Source organism: Quercus robur, chromosome 2 (assembly GCF_932294415.1).
Source record: "Quercus robur chromosome 2, dhQueRobu3.1, whole genome shotgun sequence".
Lineage (NCBI taxonomy): Eukaryota > Viridiplantae > Streptophyta > Magnoliopsida > Fagales > Fagaceae > Quercus > Quercus robur.
Genome location: NC_065535.1, coordinates 6,849,282 through 6,875,071, shown reverse-complemented (window position 1 = coordinate 6,875,071; position 25,790 = coordinate 6,849,282). Strand labels below are relative to the sequence as shown.

Genomic DNA, 25,790 nt, shown 5'->3' with positions numbered 1-25,790 from the left:
CGGATTTTGACTGAAAGAGGTAGAGATATCATCCCCACCTTGACCAAACGGAGGATTATCTTGAGTCTGTGTCTTCCCTGTCCAGACCGCACCACCTTGATTCTTGGAAGGATTCGGTGCCTCTGAAGTGGGTGTAGATCCTTCACCCCCACCCGTGCCTCAAACATATTGCTCTAAGGGTGGATGGCACTAGAGATGGAGATTGTGAGTATGGCTGAAGGATTATGAATTGGGATGGGGCCGAAGGGTTTATATGTGAGGGGAGTAACCCCCTATCCTACTTATATAGAGGGCAAACTGGTGGCATTTAATCCATGCAGGTTTCTAAGAAGTGCTACAGACAAGACGGTCTTGGTACAATTTCCAACACCATCTGCAACCGTAAGGTTTGAATAACCTCGTGAAGGAAACATATTAATAGCGCGCCTCGGACATTGAAACGTCGAGGACGCCGCGTGAGAAAACCTAGAGGGATGTCTCACAATTTGGCGCGCCCCCCATGCAAACGAAGAAACCCCTGACATTAATGAAATGTAGAGTTGGGCAAGTCATGGTTTGGGCCTAACATCACCAAAACCCTCCTCCCCAACCACAAGGTCGGGCAGTAGGATTTTGAGGGGCTATTGTGGGGCCCGAAATTTGAGGTCCCAACCCACTTTACATTTAGGGCCCAAAGCTCAGGCCGAGGAGCCCTATTGCCGAGGACGTATGATGAAAGCCCCACAAAGGCCCAAGGATGTGGCCGAGGACGATCTCACGCTCAACACCTCACAAAACGCCTGAAGAAAAGGACAAACTCAGTACAAGGGCAAGACAAGGGAGAAAGCTGCCAACACCGCAGTATGGAGCCCTGCATCTGACAGTCCCATACTCCAGACCATGCTATTTAACCTTTCCCAACCACCCCCAACCACTCGGATGTATGGATTGATAGGACGAGTCTATACCTCAAAAAGCAAAACTTACACGTGGACACTAAATGGGAAGTAAACACTAGTATAAAAGGGAAAGAAAGCCAAGGGAGAAGGAGGACCCCCAAGGGAGGAGGATAAAAAATCCTACGAAAAGGAGAATGGGAAGGATATGATGCTCCTCGGACGAAGTCTGAGGACTCAAAACCTCCAAGCTACATCAATGTAAGGCTTAGCTATTCAGGCCAAACCTACCTTCGTATGAGCTTCCATAAAAATCACGACCAGACCGCTGTCCGACAACCAAGGTCCAGCCTTTCAAGCCCACTCTCTATAAATTATATTGTTCGGGCCCTTTACATACGAGCCCAATGTCATTCTTGGGTCGTTAAAAATCGTATCCCTACAATAACTATTATGAATAATTAGGGGATGTTTGGTTTTTTTTTTTTTTTTTTTTTTTTTTATCACTCATCAATCCTCACTCAATTTTTCGTTACGCATAACTCACACTTAAAATACCCCAATTCCCTCAACCCCACCGTTTAGCACCCTCACTCAGTTATGTTTTCAACCAAAAAACTAGGACCCACACACTGACCCAATGTCATAAAACTTTTCTCTCTCCTTTTTTTTTTTTTTTTTTTCCTTAGTCTCATCTTTCTTTGCCTACTTGCTCCCTTGCATCTAAAACCCTTATGTAGTTTTCAAAAACAGGTGGTACCACAAGCTCAATACCTTCTTCATCCCTATCTGTTTCAACCACAACACCATAAGCCATTTCTTGAGCTTCCTTCAAAATCTCTTCCTCTCTCATTATCAAGCTGTATATGGCTCCCATCTTTGAAATAGAATTCATCCATAGTCCAGGCTTGCCATCACCGAGCCACAAAATTACATAGTTGTTCCCAGAAAACATGAGGCGACATCAATGTGTGGGTCCCAGATTTGCAGATTTGAGTTTGCTTTTGAGTTTGCAAATGGGTTTTTGGTGCAGATGGGTTTGTTGGTGCAATGAGTTTGTTCTGGAAATCTAGAAATCTAGGTTTGCAGATTTGAGTTTGCTTTTTTTTTTTCTTTTTTTTTTTAATGATTGAGAAATCTAGGTTTTTTAATTTTGTTATGGATTTCATTTTCACTTCTATGGATTTTGGATTTTGGATTTCCTTAAGGGGATTATGGATTTTAATGTTAAATTGAAGATTGATGTTGCATTTTCGGATGAAGGTATGATGTTGGTTTTGGATATGAAGCCGTGTGAAAAGGAAAGAAAAGAAGAAGAAGAAAAAAAAAAGGAAGATGAAGAAAACCAGACCAGACCCAGCGTGAAAGGGAAAAGAAAAGAAGAAGAAGATTAATGGGAAAGGAAAAAGAAAAAAAGAAGAAGAAAAAGACCCAAATTCATCGAACCCAGTGAGAAAAAAAAAAAAAAGTCAAAAGTTGCAGTTGACTTCTGACTAGTGGGTCTCTCAGTGTATGTTTAATTTCCAAAATGTCATTGGAAACTGAAAACACTTAAAATACGTTTTCAGTTTCTATAACTCATCACTCAAAAATTAGAGAATTGAGTGATGAAAAAAAAAAAAAAAAAAAAAAAAACCAAACAAACTTCTCAACCATGGGTCCCACCATTTTTAATTTATGAGTGAAGGAAACGAGTTATGAGCGATGGAAATATCAAATCCAAACAGTCCCTTAGTTTTACCATCAAATACTTTATTAGTTGAGCTAACTGGAACTCATTATAATTAATTTCACCTAATAACGAATATGCAACTATATACATAGCAATATTGCATATAATCTAAATTTATTCTACTGTCAGATGTGCTAGATTTATATATGATTCATGTTATTGCCTCCTTCAACTAGGAGAAAGTATCGTTTGTTATGCATACCAAATTAGCAATGTAACAACTAACTTAAAGACCGAGTATCCTAGGAAGTAGGATCAATTCGAAACCTTCAAAGAGTCAGATTACGACACTAGTTAATAAACTCATAATTGTAAGGGGGGTGGGTTGTGCTAGCGGTATCGGGCTGCCTCCTGTTGTACTAAGTCCAAGTTTTCTGGATAAGAGAGTCGGGACCGGTCTAACTTCGACTTAAGGTGGTCCGGCTTGTGCGCAAACTAGGCCAAGTCTGTCAGGAACGTGTTCACGGCAAGCGAAACTGTTTTAGACAAATTGTGGCAGACAGACATAATAATAATAGAATAAACAGAAAATATCTAGCCACTTAAATGGGGAATTGACCGAATAGCCCTTAACATTAATTACAATAACAACACTATTTGTTTTCCTTTCACGGAAGAGAAGGAAAAAAGAAATAACATAGAAATATCAAATGTTTATAATCATGGGTCAATCGGAATATTGGAGGAATTTGACTGGAAATTCAATCTGCAGGAGCAGAACCACAAAGGGGAGAACGTCCCTCCTCAAAGCAGTCAATCTCTCAGGAAAGAATCCTGCCGTAAAGGTAAACAGCCTTGAGGGAAACGGGCCTGAGTTGGTTTTTGCGTAGGTACTTTCAAGTTTTTTTTCATAACAGAGGGTCGGGTTTCATTCGGGAGAGAAGGGATTAATCTACTGGTGCATGCCCACCTTTCTAACTCTCACTATTTCTTTCTTTCTTCTCACTATGTTTTCCTTTTCTATTTCTTTTTAAGTTTTCTATCTCATTCTCAAAGTTCCGTTCGTGTTCTGTTTTCTGTTCACAGCAAGACCCTCTTTTTATAGTGTCTGCCGTGACCTGATTTTACTTTTTTAACCCTTAATTCCCTTTGTCTGGTCTGGATGTACTGGCCGACTATCACTGTGCCGTCTGTGTGTCGCCCTCCCATCGCCAGATAAGGAAGAGTATTTTTTTTGCTAGTCTGCCGTGACACTCTTTCCTGCCACGGTCTGGGTTATTTCTTTCTCCCTATCCCTCATGGCATGCACCTAATAGTTCCAACTCAGCTTACCTCTTTTGAGTAGTAAGCCATCCCAGCAGGACACCTCCCCGAAAGAGCCTGAGCTGAAACCATAAAAATAGATTTTTCCCCTCTCCCCACCACCAAACCATGCCCTCTGATCCTCTGACCCCCCGACCTCACCATGCTCTGTATTGGCTGGGTATAGGCTGGTGGTGTCTGGGCCTTGCGCGTGCCTTCATTCCATATGTGTCCAAAACTTGCCTGCTGCCCATTCGTCTGCCGTGGTTTGGAGGCTCACCGTCCGTATTTTTTGACCTCTTATGTGGGCTTTTCTTTATTTTCCCGCTCCATTCAAGAGCTGGGCTTTGTCTGATGATGGGCCTAACATTTCTTTGGCCCACTCCTTGGTTTTCTTTATTTCTTGCAATGTTGTACTGGGCCTCTTTTTAGCCTGCCGTTTACGCCTTCTCTCAGTGGCTTGGCATAGCCACTGTTTTGCTTTTACTTATGGGCTCCTATGTCCCTTTGGGCTTTCCTCTTGGCATCCTTGGCCCGTTTACTTTCTTTGGGCTTCCTCGGCCCTTTTGCTAATTCCACACTCCCATGGGCTTTTTACCAACTTCATTGGGTTTCCTTGACCCAATAACCTTATTCTCATCCTTGGGGTTTATGAGCCTGCCATAAACCCCTTACTTTCTTAGTTTGCATTACCTTGGGCCTGCGTCGGCCCTTTCTCGCTTTTCTATCTCATACACTGTCCATGGGATGCTATTTCTTTCTTTCCGAGCTTCTTTGAGCCCACTTGTCTCTTCAAGACCTATTTGTTTATTTCTTGGATCTGTGATCCATTATTCCTGCCGTTTGAGCCTAATGGTTCTGCTGTCTACTTTGTCAATTGTTTGTTGCCCTTGTTATTGGGATTTCTTTCTCACAAATGGCCCTCAACAATAATTATGAGGTGTTTGAGTCTGATTAAAAATATTTTGAGTTAGCTAGTTATCTATTTATGAAAAAGTGAATGCTGTAAGTTTCGAAATCAAAATGAAGAAATAATAGAACAATTCTTTTTTTACAAATTGTGAGAATAGACCTGTTATACTATATATTTTATAACTCTCTCTCTCTATTTTGGAATATTATAAATAACTATCTCGAATGTAATCTGTCAAACAACTGAGAAGCACGATTTTATTAACTAGTAACATGATTAGAAGGTTTTTGTTTGCACTCATTTCTTTCTAGCTCAAGAGCTAGCCCACTGTTTTCTTTTTCCATATATGCATGAACAAAGCTTATATCTTGTTTTGGTAAGTTTAAGTTAAAGTCCAGTCAGCCCTTCCTTAACGAGAGAGCCAATAAATTAAATTAGAGTTGTTGCATAGTTTGCATGTAGTCTCTGGGGTAGCATACATGCACGGATATACATCATGATTTGCAGTTATGGAAATCAAAATCCAAGAGAATCTTTTTTTTTTGAAAGCAAAATCCAAGAGAATCAGAGACATAATTGTACAGATATTGTCATTAATGAGACAAGTTTTGATTTATTTATAAAATCAAACATGAAAAGAATATCCATCACTACACTTTGGAAGTACTTAGAAAATTAAAGCAAAAGTAAAAATCATATACATTTGACCTTGTGATCGAATTGTTGAATTTGTGATTACCATGGAAACAAAAGTATTGATCGTAGGAGCTGGGCCTTCTGGTCTTGCAACTTCAGCATGCTTAACTCGCCATTCGATCCCGCATTTGATCCTTGAAAGAGAAGATTGTTATGCTTCTCTTTGGAAGAAAAGAACCTATGATCGATTAGGTCTCCATTTAGCAAAAGAATTTTGTTTCTTGCCACATAAGCCTCTCCCTCCTGATGCACCTACGTTCATGCCCAAAGATTTTTTTCTTAAATATGTGGATGATTATGTCTCACAGTTTAATATAAATCCTCTCTACCATCGTATTGTCGAATCGGCTTCTTTGGTTGAAGCTGGAAAGAAATGGAGAATTGAAGCTAAGAACACATTAGAAGGAAATGTGGAAGTTTACCATGCTGATTTCTTAGTGGTTGCTAGTGGCGAGAATAATGAGGGTTATATTCCTGATATTAAAGGGTTGTCAAGTTTTCCAGGTGAGATTGTCCATTCCAACCATTTCAAATCAGGTTCAAGATATAAACCTAAGGATGTTTTGGTAATTGGATGTGGTAATTCTGGAATGGAGATTGCCTATGACCTTAAAGACCATGGAGCTCGCACTTCAATCGTTATTAGAAGTCCAGTAAGATTCTCTCTTCTTATTGTGTACTTATTAATTTGCATTCATGTTCTCTATCTCTCCACCGATCACAACTTGTTATATATTTGTTTAATTTTCCTTATAAAATAACCAAAGTTTAAAATGAAAAAAATAAATAAACATATGACAAGTTGTGATTGATGAAATACAAAAAGTGGTACGTATTTGTATGAGAGTTTATAATATACTTAATGTATTTCATAAAAAAATAGAAAAGTTTATAAATTATTAATGCACTTCATTCTTCCTCTAAATATTCTTTTTTTTTTTAGAAGAAATTATAAATTTGGATTTCATGGTTAAAAGTTAGGAATCCTTTAATTTTTATTTTATATATATACTTGAACCTGATAATAATAATAATAATAATAATAATAATAAACAATCCATTATTTTTTTCTCAATAGTTGGCCATTTGTAGAATTCGATTCAGTTGACATCATAAAAATCTAATATATATAATTTTAAAAAAATGTTTAGTTCCAAATATGTTTGGAGTTATATTTTCTAATCTATTGTGTAGTTGTTTATAAAACTATTTATGTGTCTTATTTAAATAATTCATATAACTTATTAAAAAAATTATGTAACTAAAATTACATATAAATGATATCTTTAATCGCCAAATCTAGGTTGAAGCAATATAGTTCCAAACATATTTAAAGCCATATATACTTCTTCTTATAATAATTTTTTAATAGTTAACTCACTATATACTAATGTGTTTGATTGTAGTTTCATGTGTTGACCAAAGAATTGGTGCATCGGGGAATGTCGTTGTTGAATTATCTCCCAGTTTACATGGTGGATACTCTAATCACAATGCTTGCAAGATTCAAATATGGTGATTTGACTAAGTATGGGATTTATAGACCACCGAGAGGTCCATTCGCTCATAAAAATGTAACAGGAAGATCTCCGGTTATCGATGTTGGAACCATAGGAAAGATTCAAAATGGAGAGATAGAGGTAACTTCATATATTTTTCATATATTTTGTTTTTGTCGTTATATTATTAAACTTGCTATCGTTTTGGTCTTGATCCTTATTTCACTTACGAATAATAATTCATATGTGGCTAATGAATTGCACTGCTAGTTTAAAAATAATGTTTTTTGAATATGAGAATATGTTAGGGACCAAAATAATAGTAACTTAAAAAATATAAAAACTAAAATAAAAATTGTGAAGTTAAAAATAAGTTTTTCTTCTTAAAAAAAAAAAAAAAAAAGAAGAAAAAAATAAGGTGATTCTAAAAAATAAAAATAAAAAAGTCAAAATATAAGAATTAGAAATGTTTTTTTGCCCGACATCTTTTAAACATTTGCGGAACACGTTCACAAGCAAAATAAATAAATGAAATTTATTACTACTATTTTTATTTAATCAAGAAATTAAGTGCCTGAGTTTTCTCCGCATTGCAAGAAATAGTTCACATGATATCTAATATGAAAATTTCCTTGCGTGGTTTACTGCAGGTTGTCCCGGAGATTTTGAACATTGAAAAGAATAATGTGAAGTTCAAAAATGGCACAGAAAAGAATTTCGATGCCATTGTTTTGGCCACTGGCTATAAAAGCGCAGCTAATAAGTGGCTAAAGGTTTTGTTATTATTATTATTATTATTATTACTCCCTGTCTCTTATTGTCCCATATTGTTAAGCTATGTTTATTCCAGTTTAGGAAGTCCTAAAATGAAAATCTTTGAAAAGTTAATAAACAAAGTTCATAACATACCCTTAACTTTATTTAAAAAGACAACATTCTTCTTACGCTAATGTTAAAATTAAGATAGTTTTGAAAATTTGCATTTTTTATGTAAAAAAAAAAAAAAAAAAAAAAGGAAATTCTAACGAATGTTCTTAGGGTATTGGTTAATAATTCATTTAAAGAAAATTTTAATGAGGAAAAAAAAAACCATTAATGTTTTGATAGATTTTTTCATTTTTCATAAAAATTGTATTAAATTTTTTCTAAAATGAATTGTTAACCACTACCCTAAGAGCACTTATTAACATGACCCAAAAAACAATGCATAAAGGTGTGTTTGTCAAATTCACCAAGAATTTTAAATCGTAAAATCTTTGAATTTGAAATAACTTCTAAACCTATAGAATTTTTTAAATCCATATAACATGCTTAAATATTTATGAATTTGGAATTAAAACATTTTAAATCCATCACTTTAAAATTCAAATTCAAATCTAAATTCAAGTATCCAAACACACCCTAAATAATTTTCTTTTTGAAAGTTGGGTTTTTTTAAATAGGTATAACAAAATCAAAATGGGAAGGAAGGGAACTAAGTAATGTGTTATAAAAGGGCTTTCGGTCCTATAGTAATGTGTAAATATTATATTTTGCAGGACTATAAGTATGCTCTTAATGGTGATGGGATGCCAAAGAATAGAATGCCAGAACATTGGAGAGGAGAGAAGGGTTTATATTGTGCTGGATTGTCAAGGAGAGGACTCTTTGGAGTATCAATGGATGCCATGGCCATTGCCAATGACATCGACAAGGTCATAACTAGCGAAAAATAGAGTTCAATTTATCGCAAGGAAACAACTAATGATTTTCTTTCCCGACTTCTCCTATTTTTATTTGAGAGTGCTTTGTATTTATTTTATGATAATGATAATAAGATTTAAATGTATGGCGTCTATTTTATGATAATTGTTTTTATTATTAATCTAAGACATTGATTGAATTTGTTTTAATAGCGAAATTCGAGCATATATCCTTTATTCTAAAAAAAAAAAAAAAAAAAAAAAAAAAACAAAAACAACAACAGTATTTGAGCTTATTGCAACGTACATACAAAGAGTACACTCTATTTAAATATTGGAGAAAAGTTCACATCTTATGAAAGACTTGTCAGATAAATAACTAAATTCCTCTTTGGTTCTTTATGACAAAAATACAATCTGTGATAATTCATCAATATGAAGTAATACTCAAAGAACAATATCAATACGAAAAAGAGAGAAGGATTTTGATTAATCTTCGTTTAATTAACAATAGGAACACTATGCCAGTATTTATACAAGAAAACCATCTTAATAGAATAATTACTGTAGGGTCACAATTCAGAGCCCAAGCCCAATAAGTATGGGGTTTTGGTCCAAAGAGCGCTGAGACAATAAATTTATAGAGAGTGGGCTATAGAACTAGGCCTAAACGAAGTGTATTCGAGTTAAAGTTGGGCCATAAAACGATTGAAAGTAAGAAAAAGCCCTTTCATGTCCATAGATTCTTAGTCCGAGGAGGCGTGAGGAGCGGACACAGGTCCTTGTTCAAAGACTATGGTTCTTTCACTGTTCTTCTGTTCTAGTTTTCTTTTTTCTTTTTTTCTCTCCCCTCTTCATAGGGACTCCCCTTTCTTATATGGTTTTCTTGAAGTCATCAGGGCCTTACACTTGTTGATCATCTGGACCCTCACTTGAGTGTCTGTCCCATCGGACATCCCCCCCCATCTTTCTGTGACTTGTGGTAGCCAAGGCAACACTGTTCACAGGTCCTCTCCACATTAATACGGCCAAAAAAGTAGCTGCAATGTATTTAATGCGGCAACTGCAGCCTCTCCTTGGACACCCTACGCTTCCTTCCTTCCTTCCTACAGGCCTGTGAGACTCATCCTTGTTACTAATGCCCGTTGGGATGGGTCCTTCTAGCAGGCAGAGTGTATGTTTGAACCATATTTGTTACGTCCGAGGAGACATTTCTCCTCGGACCGCCTTTTGCGTGACTTTAGGCCTACGAGAACTAGACTGGGACCTCTTTTGGTATCCACGTCATCTCCTCGGACAAGATTGATCATCCCATATGGGGCCCAAGGCCCATTGTATGACTTTTGGGCCTGTGGGCCTTTGCCCCTACAATTACAATTACTGAAAATATGGAATTAATCCGTGAAAGGTGGAATTGGTTGAGATGAACAGTTGGATTAGAGTAACTAAACATTCCTGCCTTCTGCAACTAATTTATAACTGAGCAATACAACACCGGCTTGCTAGTAATGAATGACCGTTGCTTCATTTAAACAAATCGGTGCGTTTGAAGCTTCCTTTAATGAAACTGTGCGTTTTGCTTTGTTGAGCTAACACTTTGTTTTAAATGCACGGTGTCGTTTAATTTGCTTGTCTTCAACACTTTATCCCAACAAAAAATGACCGTGCGTATGTTATGATAGTTGTGGCATTTCTATTTTGTGATTTTATTTATTTATTTATTGGTTGAGGAAATTCTATTTGTTTGATAGTAAGCATGCGTAATTGCAAATCAATAGTCTTATAAAAAGTTAAAAACTAATTAATCATAAATTTGGATTTTTTATTTTAAATAAAGTGACTTTGAGAGAGATTTAGCCGTTGCCAACTTTAATTATGTTTTCTCGCTAAAAGCAGAGTCGAAAAATGGCAAAAATGGGCTTTTGCCCCTTTTGCCCAAAAGATGTAGCAAAATGTTCATGTTCTAAAATTATCTAGGAAAATACCCCTGTTTTGACACTCGATTTTCTAAAAATCGAGTTTTACATTGAAACTCGATTTTTAGAAAATCAAGTTATAGGCAATCAAACTTTAAAAAAAAAAAAAAAATTATGGAACTCGAGTTCCATGTGAATTTTTCCAAATAACTCAATTTTCTAAAAATCGAGTTTTAAAACAATAGCATTTTGCTAGATAATTTCAGAACAGGAGCATTTTGCTACATCTTTTGAGCGATAGGGAAAAATGCCCATTTTGGCCGTTGGAAAATTTTGCACTTCAAATGGAGGTTGGTATGTATAGTGTACTTCTTTACAGTGGCAGCTTCACTTGTATGTGAGGGACTGAGAGTGATCACAAGACCACCCTCACTTGCAATTTTTTTTTTTTTTTTTTATAGTTAGCAAAAAAAATAATTAGTTTAAATTAATCTGTTCAGTGACCACTCTGACTTGAAAAAAATGTATATATATACTTACAAAAAAATATATTACATATTATATTAACTTATTTTGACCACCTTAATAAAAATGTTAAACAACATGACATGAGAATCACAAGAATTTGAATTCAACAAAAATAATAGTATTGCTACATCCACAATATTTTCATAATAAATCTTATGTAGTAAGCTGTTACAAATTATAAAGTCACTTTATTATTCTCATATCAGCATTTTCAATTTCCATTTTATCTCTTAAACCATAATAGCTCATTGAACCAAATTATTAGTAAGCTGTTACTAATTATAAAGTCACTTTACTATTCTCATATCAACATTTTCAATTTCCACTTTATCTCTTATTAGTCTTTTTTTTTTTCTTTACTAGTACAAAAAAATTGTAATATTTCATGTATTTGTATGTGTGTGTGTGTGTTTTTTTGGTGATGTTGATATATTCAAGTTGTCTCTTTATTAAATTTTATATAATTTAAATTTCTTAGTAACTAGTTTTAAAAAAATTCTTAGAGCCGCTCCTTTAGATTATACTTTTAGATATTTTAAGATTATAGATGGTCAAACATGATTGTCTATATATATATTTTGCCTGTTCTAGAGTCAAACTGGATAGATATACACCATATAGCAAAAGGTGAAACAAGGTGAAGATATCCATTGGTTTGATACAATCATATAATGTAGGACACAAGTTGTACGTCAGGAAAAGAAGAATGAAGCATTTACGGCAAATATTCCTTTGTCTAATAAAAATAAGTGAACTAGTGAGGGGAAAAAAAAAAAAAAAAAAGTTGATATCAATAATTAAGCGTTTGTGTTAGGGGCAGACTTAGGATTTCAAACTAGGGGGCCGAAGTAATAAAAATAAAAAAAGTATTCATATCGTATTAACAAACTATCAACCAAGATAAATACATAAAATAATTATTTTTTAATACATTAAGATGTAATCACCTACTAATAACGACAAAAATACACAAAATAATATTGTTTCTTAAGAGCATCAACTATTGCAAAATAAATTTATTTTCAAGAATCAAAAATTACTTTTGCTACTTTAATATAACATTTGAAATGTTTCGTACAGTAGTGTTTTTGGTATTTAGTGTTTCAAAATCTAAATACTAAATATTTAGCATTTAGAACACCAAATGCTAGTACTCTAATACTAGGTTGACTAAGATTTTTTATTTTCTATATTGCAATTTTGTTTTTGTTAAGTTTTTGAGTTGAATAGTTGCTAGTTGGGCTATACTAATTAAAAGCGGAGCAGGACTAAATTTTTGAAAGAGAGAGGCACAACTCTAGAAATAAAAAAATATAACCAATATTTTTTTTTTCTTTGAGCTGGGGGCCCAAAATTTATTTTCTTTTTTTTTTCTTTAGGCTGGGGGTCCGGGCCCCTTAGGCCCCCTGGGTCTATCCCTGGTTTGTGTCTATCTGTAGAATTAAGAAAACAGTAGATATTGTTTCTATTTTTTTATATTAAAAAAAAAATTGCTTCAATTTGGCATAATCTTTTGGCAATTAAACATGGCAACCATTTGGCACAACTTTGACTTTTATAAACCTTTATCATGATATATATAAATATATATATATATATATAATATAATATAATATAGTATGATATGCTTAACCAGGATAACAACGCAGGTACCCCTAACAACTCACTTACCCCATTTTGTAGAGTGTAGACACTGGCATAGGGAGGTGTGGCATGGTCCCTGGATTTTTATAAATAAATAATAATAAAAAAAAATCCCCTCCTCTCTCTTGCAATTTTTTTATTGTATTATATATATATATATATATATTTTATTGGTCCTCTTGGAAAAAAAAAATTATGTCTTCACCATTAACCATAGAATTGATATAACAAAGATTAACAAATAAAAAAGAAAAGCTAGAATAGATAGAATTTTGTATTAGATAGACCCAATTATCCAAGTTTAACTTTTTTTCTTTTTTAACAAAGATAAAAATTCTAGTGTAACTTAATTTTAGTTTATATGTGTGTAAAACTCATTCTTGGAGACTTGAACCCCAACCCTTAACCCCTCATTCCACAAGTACTTATACTTGTAGAGTACTAACCATCGCACCAAAGGTGCGCAGTGATTAACCTATTAGTAACTGTTACATGATATAACTATAACTGTTGGAGTGAAGGAATCGAGTACGAGTTAGAAACTGTGACCCTAGCCCGAGGAGGAAAAAAGGAGCCACACACACGGTGGTTAACCTGTTAGTGATTGTTACATGATATAACTATAACTGTAGGAGTGAAGTAATCGAGTACAAGTTAGAAACTGTGGGCCTAGCCCAAGGAGGAAAAAAGGAGCCACACACACGTTAGATCTTGGCTCGACCCAAGGACTGGAGCCTGAGGAAGAAAATTTAAAGAAGCCAATCCTCTAAGGAGTCCGAGGAGCAAACATCCCTCGGGAATTCCCAGGCAGGCCCACAACACTATGAGACAAGAAACCAAGAGAGGAAGAGACAAGGAAACAAAGAAGAAAGAAAATATCTTAATAAAGTAACTATCACCTTTGCATTTAATACATTGTAACAACTCAGATGGCCATATTAATAAAGGAGTGACCCCTGAATAGTGAACTCACAGCTTGTAGTACAGTTTACCACCTCCAGCACAACTCTGATGGGACAAGCATCCAAAGGAAAAACCCTGGCTGTACAAGTGGAGGGCTAGGATGCAATCCCAAGACCTATATAAAGAAGAGTAATACCACCAAAAATGGGGGATGAGAGAAAAATACTGAACCGAGAGAAATATAAACTGAAGAACAGGACTTTGTATAAAACTCTTAAGCTTTTTTTTTTTTTTTTTTTTTGATTAGTACATTCTTGGCCGGCCAGACCCCAGGGATTGTTGTTCCTTCATCACTGTATCTCTTTTGTTATCTTTAAAATTCTAATTATATTAGCCCTCTAACTGGACCATAACCATGTGTCAAAGTTAACCTTGCAAGCCTATGCTCTAAAAAATTAATTGTACTGGGCCCAAAGAATCTGACTCCACTATTCTAAGTGGACTTTACGTTTTTGGGCTCCTACAATAACAATTATGAATAATTAGTTTCACCATAAGATCTTTCTCAAAAAACCAAAAAAAAAAAAAAAAAATTGCACCATCAAATACTTTACTAGTTGAATTAATTAGAACTTATTGTAATCAATTTCACCTAATAACAAATATGCAAGTATAATATTGCATATAATCTAGATTAATTCTACTGTCAGATGTGCTAGATTTATATATGATTCATGTTATTGCCTCCTTCAATGCGGAGAAAGTATCGTTTGTTATGCATACCAAATTAGCAATGTAACAACTAACCTAAAGACTGAGTACGTATCCTAGGAAGTAGGATCAATTCGAACCTTCAAAGAGTCAAATATTACGACAATAGTTAATAAACTCATAATTATGAGGTGTTGGACAGATTAAAAATATTTTGAGTTAGCTAGTTATCTATTTATGAAAAAGTGAGGGCAGTAAGTTTAGAAATCAAAAGGAAGAGATAATTTTCTTTTTTAACAATTTATGAGAATAGACCTGTTATACTATTTATAACTCTCTCTATCTTGGAATATTATATTTAACTATCTCGAATGTGTAAATCTGTAAAACAACTCAGAATTGTAAGATTTTATTAACTAGTACCATGATTAGAAGGTTTTTGTTTGCACTCATTTGTTTCTAGGTCAAGAGCTAGCCCACTGTTTTCTTTTTCCATGCATGAACAAAGCTTATATCTTGTTTTGGTAAGTATAAGTTACAGTCCAGTCAGTCCTTCCTTAACGAGAGAGCCAATAAATTAAATTAGAGTTGTTGCATAGTTTGCATGTAGTCTCTGGGGTAGCATACATGCACGGATATACATCATGATTTACAGTTATGGAAATCAAAATCCAAGAGAACCAGAGACAGAATTGTACAGATATTGTCATTAATGAGATAAGTTTTGATTTATTTATAAAATCAAACATGAAAAGAATATCCATCACTACACTTTGGAAGTACTTAGAAAATTAAAGCAAAAGTAAAAATCATATACATTCGACCTTGTGATCGAATTGTTGAATTAGTGATTACCATGGAAACAAAAGTGTTGATCGTAGGAGCTGGGCCTTCTGGTCTTGCAACTTCAGCATGCTTAACTCACCACTCGATCCCGCATTTGATCCTTGAAAGAGAAGATTGTTATGCTTCTCTTTGGAAGAAAAGAACCTATGATCGATTAGGTCTCCATTTAGCAAAAGAATTTTGTTTCTTGCCACATAAGCCTCTCCCTCCTGATGCACCTACCTTCATGCCCAAAGATTTTTTTCTTAAATATGTGGATGATTATGTCTCACAATTTAATATAAACCCTCTCTACCATAGGACTGTCGAATCGGCTTCTTTGGTTGAAGCTGGAAAGAAATGGAGAATTGAAGCTAAGAACAAATTAGAAGGAAATGTGGAAGTTTACCATGCTGAGTTCTTAGTGGTTGCTAGTGGTGAGAATAATGAGGGTTATATTCCTGATATTAAAGGGTTGTCAAGTTTTCCAGGTGAGATTGTCCATTCCAACCATTTCAAATCAGGTTCAAGATATAAATCTAAGGATGTTTTGGTAATTGGATGTGGTAATTCTGGAATGGAGATTGCCTATGACCTTACAGACCATGGAGCTCGCACTTCAATTGTTATTAGAAGTCCGGTAAGATTCACTTTTCTTATTGTGTACGTATTAACTTGCATGTATATTCTCTCTCTCTCTCCAACAGTCACAACTTGTTATATATTTGTTTTACTTTCCTTATAAAATAACCAAAATTTAAAATGAAAATAAATAAATAAATAAACACACGACAAGTTGTGATTGGTAGAACACAAAAAAATAATACATATTCGTATAAGAATTTATAATATATTTAATGTATTTCATAAAAAATAAAAAAGTTTATAAATTATTAATGTACTTCATTTTTCCTCTAACTATTCTTTTTCTATGAGACCTCTAATTACTCTTAAACCATAATAGTTCATTGAACCAAATAATATTGAGGAGACATCCTAGAAATATATAAGTAAATATTTTTTATAAAAACATTATTTATTTTTAAAAAAAAACTTTTGAAATAAACTTGAACCTGATAATATTTACTTATTGATTTTATATATATACTTGAACCTGATAATAATTATAATAATAATAATAATAATAACAACAACAACAATCCATTATTTTTTTCTCAACTCTTGGCACATGGAATTCGTAGAATTGGATTCGGTTGGCATCATAAAAATCTAATATGTATAATTTTGAAAAATGTTTAGTTCCAAATACGTTTGGAATTATATTTTCTAATCTATTGTGTAATAGTTTATAAAACTATTTATGTGTATTATTTAAACAATTCACATAAATTATTTTAAAAAAATCATGTAACTAAAATTACATATAAATGATATCTAATTTAATCGCCAAATCTAGGTTGGAGCAATACAGCTCCAAACATGTTTAAAGCCATATATACTTCTTCCTTTAATAGTTTGTTAATAGTTAACTCACTATATACTAATGTGTTTGATTGTAGTTTCATGTGTTGACCAAAGAATTGGTGCATCGGGGAATGTCTTTGTTGAATTATCTCCCAGTTTACATGGTGGATACTCTAATCACAATGCTTGCAAGACTCAAATATGGTGATTTGACTAAGTATGGGATTTACAGACCACTGAGAGGTCCATTCACTCATAAAAATGTAACAGGAAGATCTCCGGTTATCGATGTTGGAACCATAGGAAAGATTCAAAATGGAGGGATAGAGGTAACTTCTCATAATTAAAATTATGTTTTAAATTAAGGCAAAACACATTTTTTGTTCCTATATATTTTTTGACAATATTTTTTATATATTTTGTTTTTGTCATTATATTATTAAACTTGCTATCATTTTGGTCTTGACCCTTATTTTACTTATGAATAATAATTCGTATGTGGCTAATGAATTGCACGGCTATTTTAAAAATAAAATTTTCTAAATATGAGAATATGTTAGGGATCAAAATAATAGTAACTTAAAAAATATAAACACTAAAATAGAAATTGTGAAAACTTAATAACCAAGTTAAAAATCAGGTTTTCTTCTCAAAAAAAAAAAATAAAAAGAAGAAAAAAAGAAGTTTATTCTGAAAAAATAAAAATATAAGAATCAGAAATGTTTTTTTTTCTCCTGACTCCTTTTTAACATTTGCGGAACACGTTCACAAGCAAAATAAATAAATGAAATTTGTTACTACTATTTTTATTTAATCAAGAAATTAAGTGCCTGAGTTTTCTCCAGATTACAAGACATAGTTCACATGACATCTAATATGAAAATTTCCTTTCTTTGTTTACTGCAGGTTGTCTCGGAGATTTTGAACATTGAAAAGAATAATGTGAAGTTCAAAAATGGCACAGAAAAGAATTTCGATGCCATTGTTTTGGCCACTGGCTATAAAAGCGCAGCAAATAAATGGCTAAAGGTTTTATTATTATTATTATTATGATATTCCCTGTCTCATATTGTCCCATATTGTTGAGCAATATTTATTCCATTTTAGGAAGTCCCAAAATGAAGATCTTTGAAAAGTTAATAAATAAAGTTCATTACATACCCTTCACTTTATATATTTAAAAAGACAACATTCTTCTTACACTAAAGTTAAAATTAAAATTCTCTCAAAAAAAAAAGAAGAAGTTATAATTAAAATAGTTTTGGAAACTTGCAATTTTTATATAAAAAAAAAAATGCATAATGGCATGTTTGGATGATAGATTTAGGCACACGGATTTGGATTGGATAATATATTAAAATCTAAATATCTTGTTTGAATAGTTTACAAATAGTCAAGAATTTGAATTTGACAAATTTACCAGAGACTTTAAATCGTAAAATCTTTGAATTTGAAATAACTTCTAAACCTATACAATTTTATAAATCCAACATGCTTAAATATTTATGAATTTGGAATTAAAGCATTTTAAATCCATCACTTTAAAATTCAAACTCAAATCTAAATTCAAGTATCAAAAAACAACCTAGATAATTTTCTTTTAGAAAGTTGGGTTTCTTAAATAGGTATAACAAAATCAAAATGGGAAGGATGGGCACTAAGTAATGTGTTATAAAAGGGCACTTGGTCCTGTAGTAATGTGTAATATTATCTTTTGCAGGACTATAAGTATGCTCTTAATGGTGATGGAATGCCAAAGAATAGAATGCCAAACCACTGGAAAGGAGAGAAGGGCCTATATTGTGCTGGATTGTCAAGGAGAGGACTCTTTGGAGTATCAATGGATGCCGAGGCCATAGCCAATGACATCAACAAGGTTATAACTAGCCAAAAATAAAGTTTCTCAATGCCTTTCGTCCCGACCATATTCCAGAAGCTAGTATGGTTCTCTCAGTAGCTAGCCCACATGGAAGCTCTATAATAAAGATCCCCTTTTTGTTTTGTTTGATGGATCCACTATAATAATAATAATAATAATAATAACCCTATGTAACAGAAAAAAAAAATTATCCACTGGTGATTTATGTCCTTGATTACTTAATTAATTAAGGCATCACTTGTGATTTTTTGGCTTTTACTGAATCAAGCTTCGAATTCTCTTTGATTCTAAAAAAAAAAAAAAGCTTCGAATTCTCTTTCATCCTTGTTGTAACTATATATTATCACTATTATCCTTTTGTTTGTGGTTCACATAGTCATTAACGTTTCCATTGAAGACTTTGAAATTTGAATGTAATATTCACCCATTGAAAAAAAAATGAATAGTTTGATGTTTGGTAATTTGGCCATGCAGATGCTAATATGTTATATATAAAATGGCACAATATGGATGAATATTAATGTGTCTCATATTTTGTCTTGCAAGATGGATTTGCATGGATATATACCAAAGCAAACATTAAGAGATGGAAGTCAATGTGATAAATTATCTTCAATTGAAACAGGGTCCAATCAAATGTTGCTGAAAAGCCCAGTGACCCAATATGTACTTCATCACTACCTTTCCATCTGAAATATAAACGAGGATGGCATAGATTAAAGTATATGCCTACAGGGAAAAGAAAAATGACTCGATTTTAAACATAGATGTTCAGCATATTAATTGGGTCATGAGAAAGCTAAATTCTGCAGCCCACGCTACTGCCAAGCTTTCTGTTAGGCTTAAAAGCCATTTTTGTTGTAATAAACATGAAGCCCCTAAAGCCATCCTGGATGCTTGCAAAACTGATTGCATTATTGTAGTTGCCTCTATTTGATCCAAGAGGAATGATATGTCTACAATATTTTCACAATATTTTTACAACAAATTTCAAGTGGTAGGTTGTTACTGGTTGTTATTGTTGAAACAAAAAAGTAATCTTAGTGTTAGGTTCAAATTTGAACCATTAACAACTAACCACCTATAATTTGTTGTAAAAATATTGTGGACGAAGCACTTCTCTTAATATAATGAAGTTTGCAAATTATAAAATAAATAAATAAATGTTTAGGATATTAATTAAGGATATAAAACGTTGGTCATATCATATGGCCATCTTACCGAGCAAATTTTCTGTAATGGCTAATACTTACGGATATTTTATAGGCAGAAAACATGGATAATTTTGGTGGTTGGTGTTTCACCTATCACTCTCCTTTTTTGGTTGCTAAACTAAATAAACTCAAACTGTGGCAAAACATTTACTTCAAAATTGGAAAACATAGTATATATTAAAGGGAAATGTTAACGAATGTCCTGGGGTAATAGTTAAAAATTCATTTAAAGAAAGTTTTTTATGGAAAAAAAAAAAAAATAGTTAATGTTTTGACAGTTTTTTCCATTTCTCATAAAAATGATATCAAAACTTTTCTAAAATGAATTGTTAACCATTTCCCTATATTAAAAGACATATATTAATCTTTGGGGTTGGACTTGGAGGCAAGCGAGAGACGTGATTCCATGTTAGGTGTTTAATTTATAGTTGTTTAGTTGTTAAATAGAATTTCAATACCACTATTGCCATATGATAATGATGAAGGTGGTAGGTCGTACTAATAATACCATCCACCAGTTGGCCAATTGATTTAGATTATTTTTCGTTTCTCAAAAAAAAAAAAAAAAAAGAGATATAGATTATTTTTCTCTCAAAAAAAAAAAAAAAAAAACGTGTGATAGTGCTTGACTGGTGCTATATGTGTAAGAGTAGTGGGGAGTCGGTAGATCATCTTCTACTTCATTGCTCCATAGCTTGGGAGTTGTGGTCCTTGGTTTTCTGCTTGTTTGGTATTTAATGGGTTATGCCTCATACGGTTCTTGAGTTGTTTGAGGCCTGGCAAGGAAAGTTCGTGCAACATCATCACATTGATGTTTGGAAATTAGCGCCTCATTGTTTGATTTGGTGCATTTGGCGTGAAAAGAATGCTAGAATCTTTGAGGGTTGTGAACGTTCCTCGTTAGAGATTAAGTCTTCTTTCTTGCACACTCTCTTTGAATGGAGTGTGGTCTTCTCTCATTTTTCTTGTTCTTCATTTCCTATTTTTCTTGATCGTTGTACTTTTCTTTCCTGATTTATGGCCCCATAGTACATCCCTAATGTACTCAGTTTGGCACTTTTTCTATTATTAATAATATTCTTATGTTACATATCAAAAAAAAAAAAAAAGATTATTACCATTGGTTGATGACCATTCTCTCCCTCTCTCAAGTCTAGGCACACAATCAAGGGTTTTGCAGTTCATCAACCTTATGTGTTCTTCTTTACAAGAAAGAACTAGGATTGAAAACCTTTTTCCCCTATTGTAATAATTATTGAATTATAAAAAATTAAATAAAGAAAAGTATAGGCATACACAAATACAAAAACCTTTCATCCAAAAAAAAAAAAAAATACAAATACAAAAACCTAAAGGGTATAATTGGTGACTTCTCTATTATTATATGCTATATAATTATAGAAAATATGTTAAATTAACGTGACAATAAATATGATTAACATCTCAAAAGTAACATAAAAATTTGTTAATTATTCTTTTGTCTCATATTTTATAATTGATACATTAATTTTGTACAATATTGCACGTTTTTACATATAAATCTATAAAGTTGAGATTCAACGAAATTTTAAGTCATATAATATTGTTTAAAAACAAAATCATGTTTTTTTTTTTTTTATACTTGCTTAGGATGGGGGTAGTTGGAAATGTTCTTCTAGAGAATTATGGCATGATTCCTCAGTTTCCCTATTTTAATCTATTAATATTAACTATTTAATTTAGCAAAATCCTAATGTATACGTATCCTAAATGCATCATGCATGTGCTATGAAAATAGTAAGCAATGACTAATAATTGCAAAGAGAAAAAACAATGTGTACTAACGATATTATTTAAATCAAGCGCCTTATAGTTCTATAATATTACTTTTTATTTTCAATAAAGATGTTTAAGATTTAAATCCCTTATTTTATATATAACTAAGGAAATTATCTAGAAAAAAGTTTAGGGACTTTTTTTTATGAACAAAAAAAAAAAAAAAAATCTAATGAGACATATAGTCTATTTTGATTGGGACAAAGTTTGGCAACAAATTTGGTTATAATCCAAGGCTATAACTCCACTCAATATCCTTTTATTGTATGTGAATTTTGATATATCCACCGATAAATTACATTTACTTTATATATCCTTCATGTTTGCAAAATTTCCAAAAGATCAAAGAATAATAGATATGTTATCAATCAAATGTTTAAATTTTAAGTTTTTATAATCTAAAATTATACATAAAAAATAAGTTTATAGATCAAATAGTAAATAAAATCCAATTGACATGAAATTTTACATGTATGTTAAGAACATAAAGAACATGCAATCAAATGGTTAGAATTTTAAAATATATAGTCATGTTAATTTTTTAAGTGAGAATCGTAGCCTCAAGTTACAACTAAGTTTGTAACCAAACCTTTTCCGATTGATTAATATAGAATTAGCGTAAATGATGTGGAATATGTGAAACTCACAACCATATCAATTATTATGAAATAAATTTTGAAAAATTTTATGTCCTCATTCTTAGAGGAAAAATTAAAACAACTTTCTGCTTAATATGGAAGCATAAACAATGATAAAATAGATAATAAAGAAGAAAACAGCAAAACAGATATATTCAAAATAAGCTAAAACGGAATATGGAATATGAAAACAGAAACTAGTAAAATCTTACTTGAATAAAAACTTCTGCCTTTCATTAAAACTGAAAACATCTATCTTTGATACAAGCTTTGAAAATAAAACTCTGTCTGAAGAGTTACAAGATTACAAAGTAAAATCTGTCTTTGAAACTGAAAGGTTACAAGATTATGCCTGTCTGAAGGGAAGGGTTATAGGATTACAAGAGAGGGAGGATTACAAAAGTCTTTCTAAGAGAGGGAGAGGGCTATCTTCTTTCAAGGAATTGGACCTTAACTCTAAAATTTGAACCTGAGAATTGAACCTCTATTTTTTGAACCTATCTTCTATCTTCAGAGTCCGTCCTTTTATAGATGAAATGAACCATGGTAAGTCTTTAAAAGTAACCTGAGTTAGTAAAGTTAACTCAAGTTAATTTGTCAGTGGAAACTTATAGAAGATTATGGAAATTACTATTGGTGAGTAGTAGTCTGTCTGGGAATCTATCAAGTCTCTTTTCCCGCATGCTAGTGAACAGTAGTGACTTATGAACATCTGTCTGTATTTTTCTGGAAGCTATTCACGCATGCTGGTAAATAGTGATTTGTCGCAAGTGAATAGTGATCTGTCGCAGTTGTCTGTCCGAGAGAGCATTTCTGTCTGCCTATCAATCTATATCCACATAGTTATCATAATCTAGCGAATCAGAGTTATTTTCATACTGCTCATGCTCATGGAGTACTCCATAATTACCACATAAAATGCAGTATGAAATAGGAAGAAAGGTAGGAGCACGATTCTTTGTCATTATTCTAGGGTCACTAGTAATCTTTCTTTTCCCAATGAGCCTTCTTGTTAAAGGTCTCGGTCCATATACAGCTATCCTGTTGGTGTAGCCTTATAAATGGAAGTCATGATCTAACTCTTTCTATACTTCATAAATCTTATTGCTCATGAAATTAGACCATTCTTGTGCCAGAGCATATGGGTCATCAAGTGATAGGTAAGTCTCCCCTGTATACCAGTAGTAGTGAGGACTATAACTAAAATCACTTATAAGAACCAAAATGTGTGCTGGCCAAGCTTCCATACAGTAACTAGTGTCCCATGCTGGGAGAGTGCTCCAAATAGTAAAGTTCATATAATTAAGTCCTCCAATTTGTGCAGCTGCTTCTTGGATGACTTTAGAAAATAAACTAATCTGAATTCTAAAAGTTAGGATTAGTTTGCTGATAAACCCTGCTTCTGGCATTTCAAATAACCATGAAGGATCACAAATCACTGGATCCTCTGTCTCTGTGTTGATAAGTAATCCCGGATAGGGATGTTGTCCATCATAAACTCTTTCTGTTTCTCCAAAGCTTTCATACCATATGGCTTTATGAGATAGCCATATGTCATCTGTAATGTCTGTCCTGATAAATGCTGTAAAGACTAAAATTTTAAAAAGATACATCCATCTGTCATAAGAACTTGTTATGGCTTTATAAGTTAGTATACTTTGTTGGATTTTAGTATATTTTGTTGGATTTTAGGGGGTAAGGTTCTAATGGCAAGTCTTGTTTTTCGCTGAATCTTAGGGTGGAGCTTTGAAAAGCTTGTTCCCATAAGATAACTTTTTAAAGACTGTGATTTTGTCTTTGTGGAGCTTGAATCTCTATCCTCCTTGTCAGGGAGTTGACTACCAAGTGCTTCAATAAATGCACTGGTGCTAACAAGATATAATTCCAAAGCCTTAAGGGTCTTTTGGAATAAGGGTTTCTGTCTGAGGGTGAAAGCTGCTTGTAAATTATCAAGAAGTAATTTAATATGAAAATGAAGGTCTATAAATTCTCCGTCCTAAAAAGTGAGATCAGTGTGGAGCACTTCTTGCAGAATTTCACTTTTTTTACCACATGAATACATTGCCTTTGCTAGCAATGTATCCTGAAGGGATATTGCTTCTATTGAGATACCTTCATGCTTATCTGAAATCTTTGCTGAAGCCTTTCGGATTTCTTTGGGTTGCACCGCTAGTGCCTTGCCCTTTCTTTTCATGTCTGCCTTGGAGGGTCTTTTATTCATGTTAGTCTGTAATTGGCTTTTGGCTTTTGGCTTTTGGTAAAAGGATTAGTTGCTATGTCACTATGTCTTGAAATAATATTTTGAAAATAAATATTCCCTTGCAAAGTTTCTTTCAAATTTATTTTTAAAACCCTTTTGCCAATGTCTTTCTGTAAAATTTCTTTAAAATGTTTTATGAGAAAATCATTTTTAAAATTTAAAGCATATATAATAGAACAAACTTCTTTCTCTTTGTGCTCTCGCTAAGTAGTGGTATAAGAGTAGTCATGATGAAGTCTGTCAATGCCAAAGTGACTAGAATTCAAAAACTTTACAAAATCTGCCATAGTTCTATCCATTTTATATGTCTTACTATATATCTCATTTTGCGAGAATATGTGAAATAAGGCTTCTCCATAAAGTCTCTTATCAACCACTATAATAGGAAAATCTATCAGGGATTTATCATTAACTCTTCCTGTTAGGAAATTAAATCTGTCTTTGTCCAAGAAATTACCACAATTAATGTTTTCTTTAATGATTAGTAAAGGGGTATTTGTCAAGACTTCTTTTATTAAAACATTTGTTATATGAGTATTTGAGGATACTATAAAGGGTGTAAGTATGTCATTTATTATAATTTTGTTTGGTACATCTGTCAAACTGTCAGTCCTTTCATATTGACTAAAAGAAATTATAAGCATATTTCTATCTTTTGTATGTTTTCCATTAGAGTCTTTCTCACAAGATGTTTGGACTATATGTTGGTGCCTATGCAAAAAAGAAATGGGAGAATAAGAACAAGTCTTTGTCTCTATATCCTGTTTAAACTTCTTTATGTCATTATCTGTCAATTGGCCATCAACTGATTTTTCTGTCAAATATCCTTTTGTTCTACAGATTCTTTCTTCATTAATATATTTTAGGATAGTGACTTTATTAAGGGAACGAATTTCTTTTAGGATTAGGCATGAGGTGAATCTAAAAACTAGCACATTAATTTTAATTCCTTCATTTGTTATTAAAAGAGGGTAAAGCAAAGCCATAAAGGGATTTCTTAAAATAACTTTAGAAGAAAGGTCTTTAAAAATAGTTTCAAAACATGTGTGAACATTAGGTAATTTATAATTAAGTATCTGAGTTAATCTTTCAAATAATCTTTCATAATATTTTAAAGATATTAATCCTTCTTGTATGCAATTCATGTCAGCTCCAGAATCTATTAAAGCAATTTTCGTCAAAGAAAACTCTTTATTAATTACTAAAGTGATTTCTGTATGCCATTTTTGAAAAATTACTCTATCAATTAAACTCAAGAAATTTTGTCTATTGTTCTCATTATCTGAAACATCTTTTTCTAATGAAGGGAGGGGATCTATTATGGATTAGAAAATTCTTTTAAATTTATTATTTCTGCAATATTTTGTTCACCTATGTTTGTGGAATTATCTTC

At 32.8% G+C, this 25,790-nt stretch overlaps 2 protein-coding genes across 2 annotated transcripts; both read left to right on the top strand.

The window, feature by feature from the left end:
- The first annotated feature begins 5,502 nt into the window (after positions 1-5,502).
- Positions 5,503-8,672, top strand: LOC126699668 (probable indole-3-pyruvate monooxygenase YUCCA10). The gene is made up of 4 exons (XM_050397624.1): positions 5,503-6,111; positions 6,865-7,098; positions 7,608-7,730; positions 8,496-8,672. The coding sequence occupies exons 1-4, from the start codon at positions 5,503-5,505 to the stop codon at positions 8,670-8,672; spliced, it is 1,143 nt and encodes a 380-aa protein (XP_050253581.1).
- Positions 8,673-15,197: 6,525 nt separating this feature from the next.
- Positions 15,198-18,488, top strand: LOC126699658 (probable indole-3-pyruvate monooxygenase YUCCA10). Its single transcript, XM_050397613.1, has 4 exons — positions 15,198-15,806; positions 16,687-16,920; positions 17,498-17,620; positions 18,312-18,488. The coding sequence occupies exons 1-4, from the start codon at positions 15,198-15,200 to the stop codon at positions 18,486-18,488; spliced, it is 1,143 nt and encodes a 380-aa protein (XP_050253570.1).
- The last annotated feature ends 7,302 nt before the right edge of the window (positions 18,489-25,790 follow it).

Coding starts and splice junctions, on each gene's coding strand:
- LOC126699668 (XM_050397624.1), top strand. CDS start 5,503: ATGGAAACAAAAGTATTGATCGTAGGAGCTGGGCCTTCTGGTCTTGCA. Junction 6,112..6,864: donor CAATCGTTATTAGAAGTCCA/GTAAGATTCTCT, acceptor GTTTGATTGTAG/TTTCATGTGTTGACCAAAGA. Junction 7,099..7,607: donor TTCAAAATGGAGAGATAGAG/GTAACTTCATAT, acceptor GGTTTACTGCAG/GTTGTCCCGGAGATTTTGAA.
- LOC126699658 (XM_050397613.1), top strand. CDS start 15,198: ATGGAAACAAAAGTGTTGATCGTAGGAGCTGGGCCTTCTGGTCTTGCA. Junction 16,921..17,497: donor TTCAAAATGGAGGGATAGAG/GTAACTTCTCAT, acceptor TGTTTACTGCAG/GTTGTCTCGGAGATTTTGAA. Junction 17,621..18,311: donor CAGCAAATAAATGGCTAAAG/GTTTTATTATTA, acceptor TATCTTTTGCAG/GACTATAAGTATGCTCTTAA.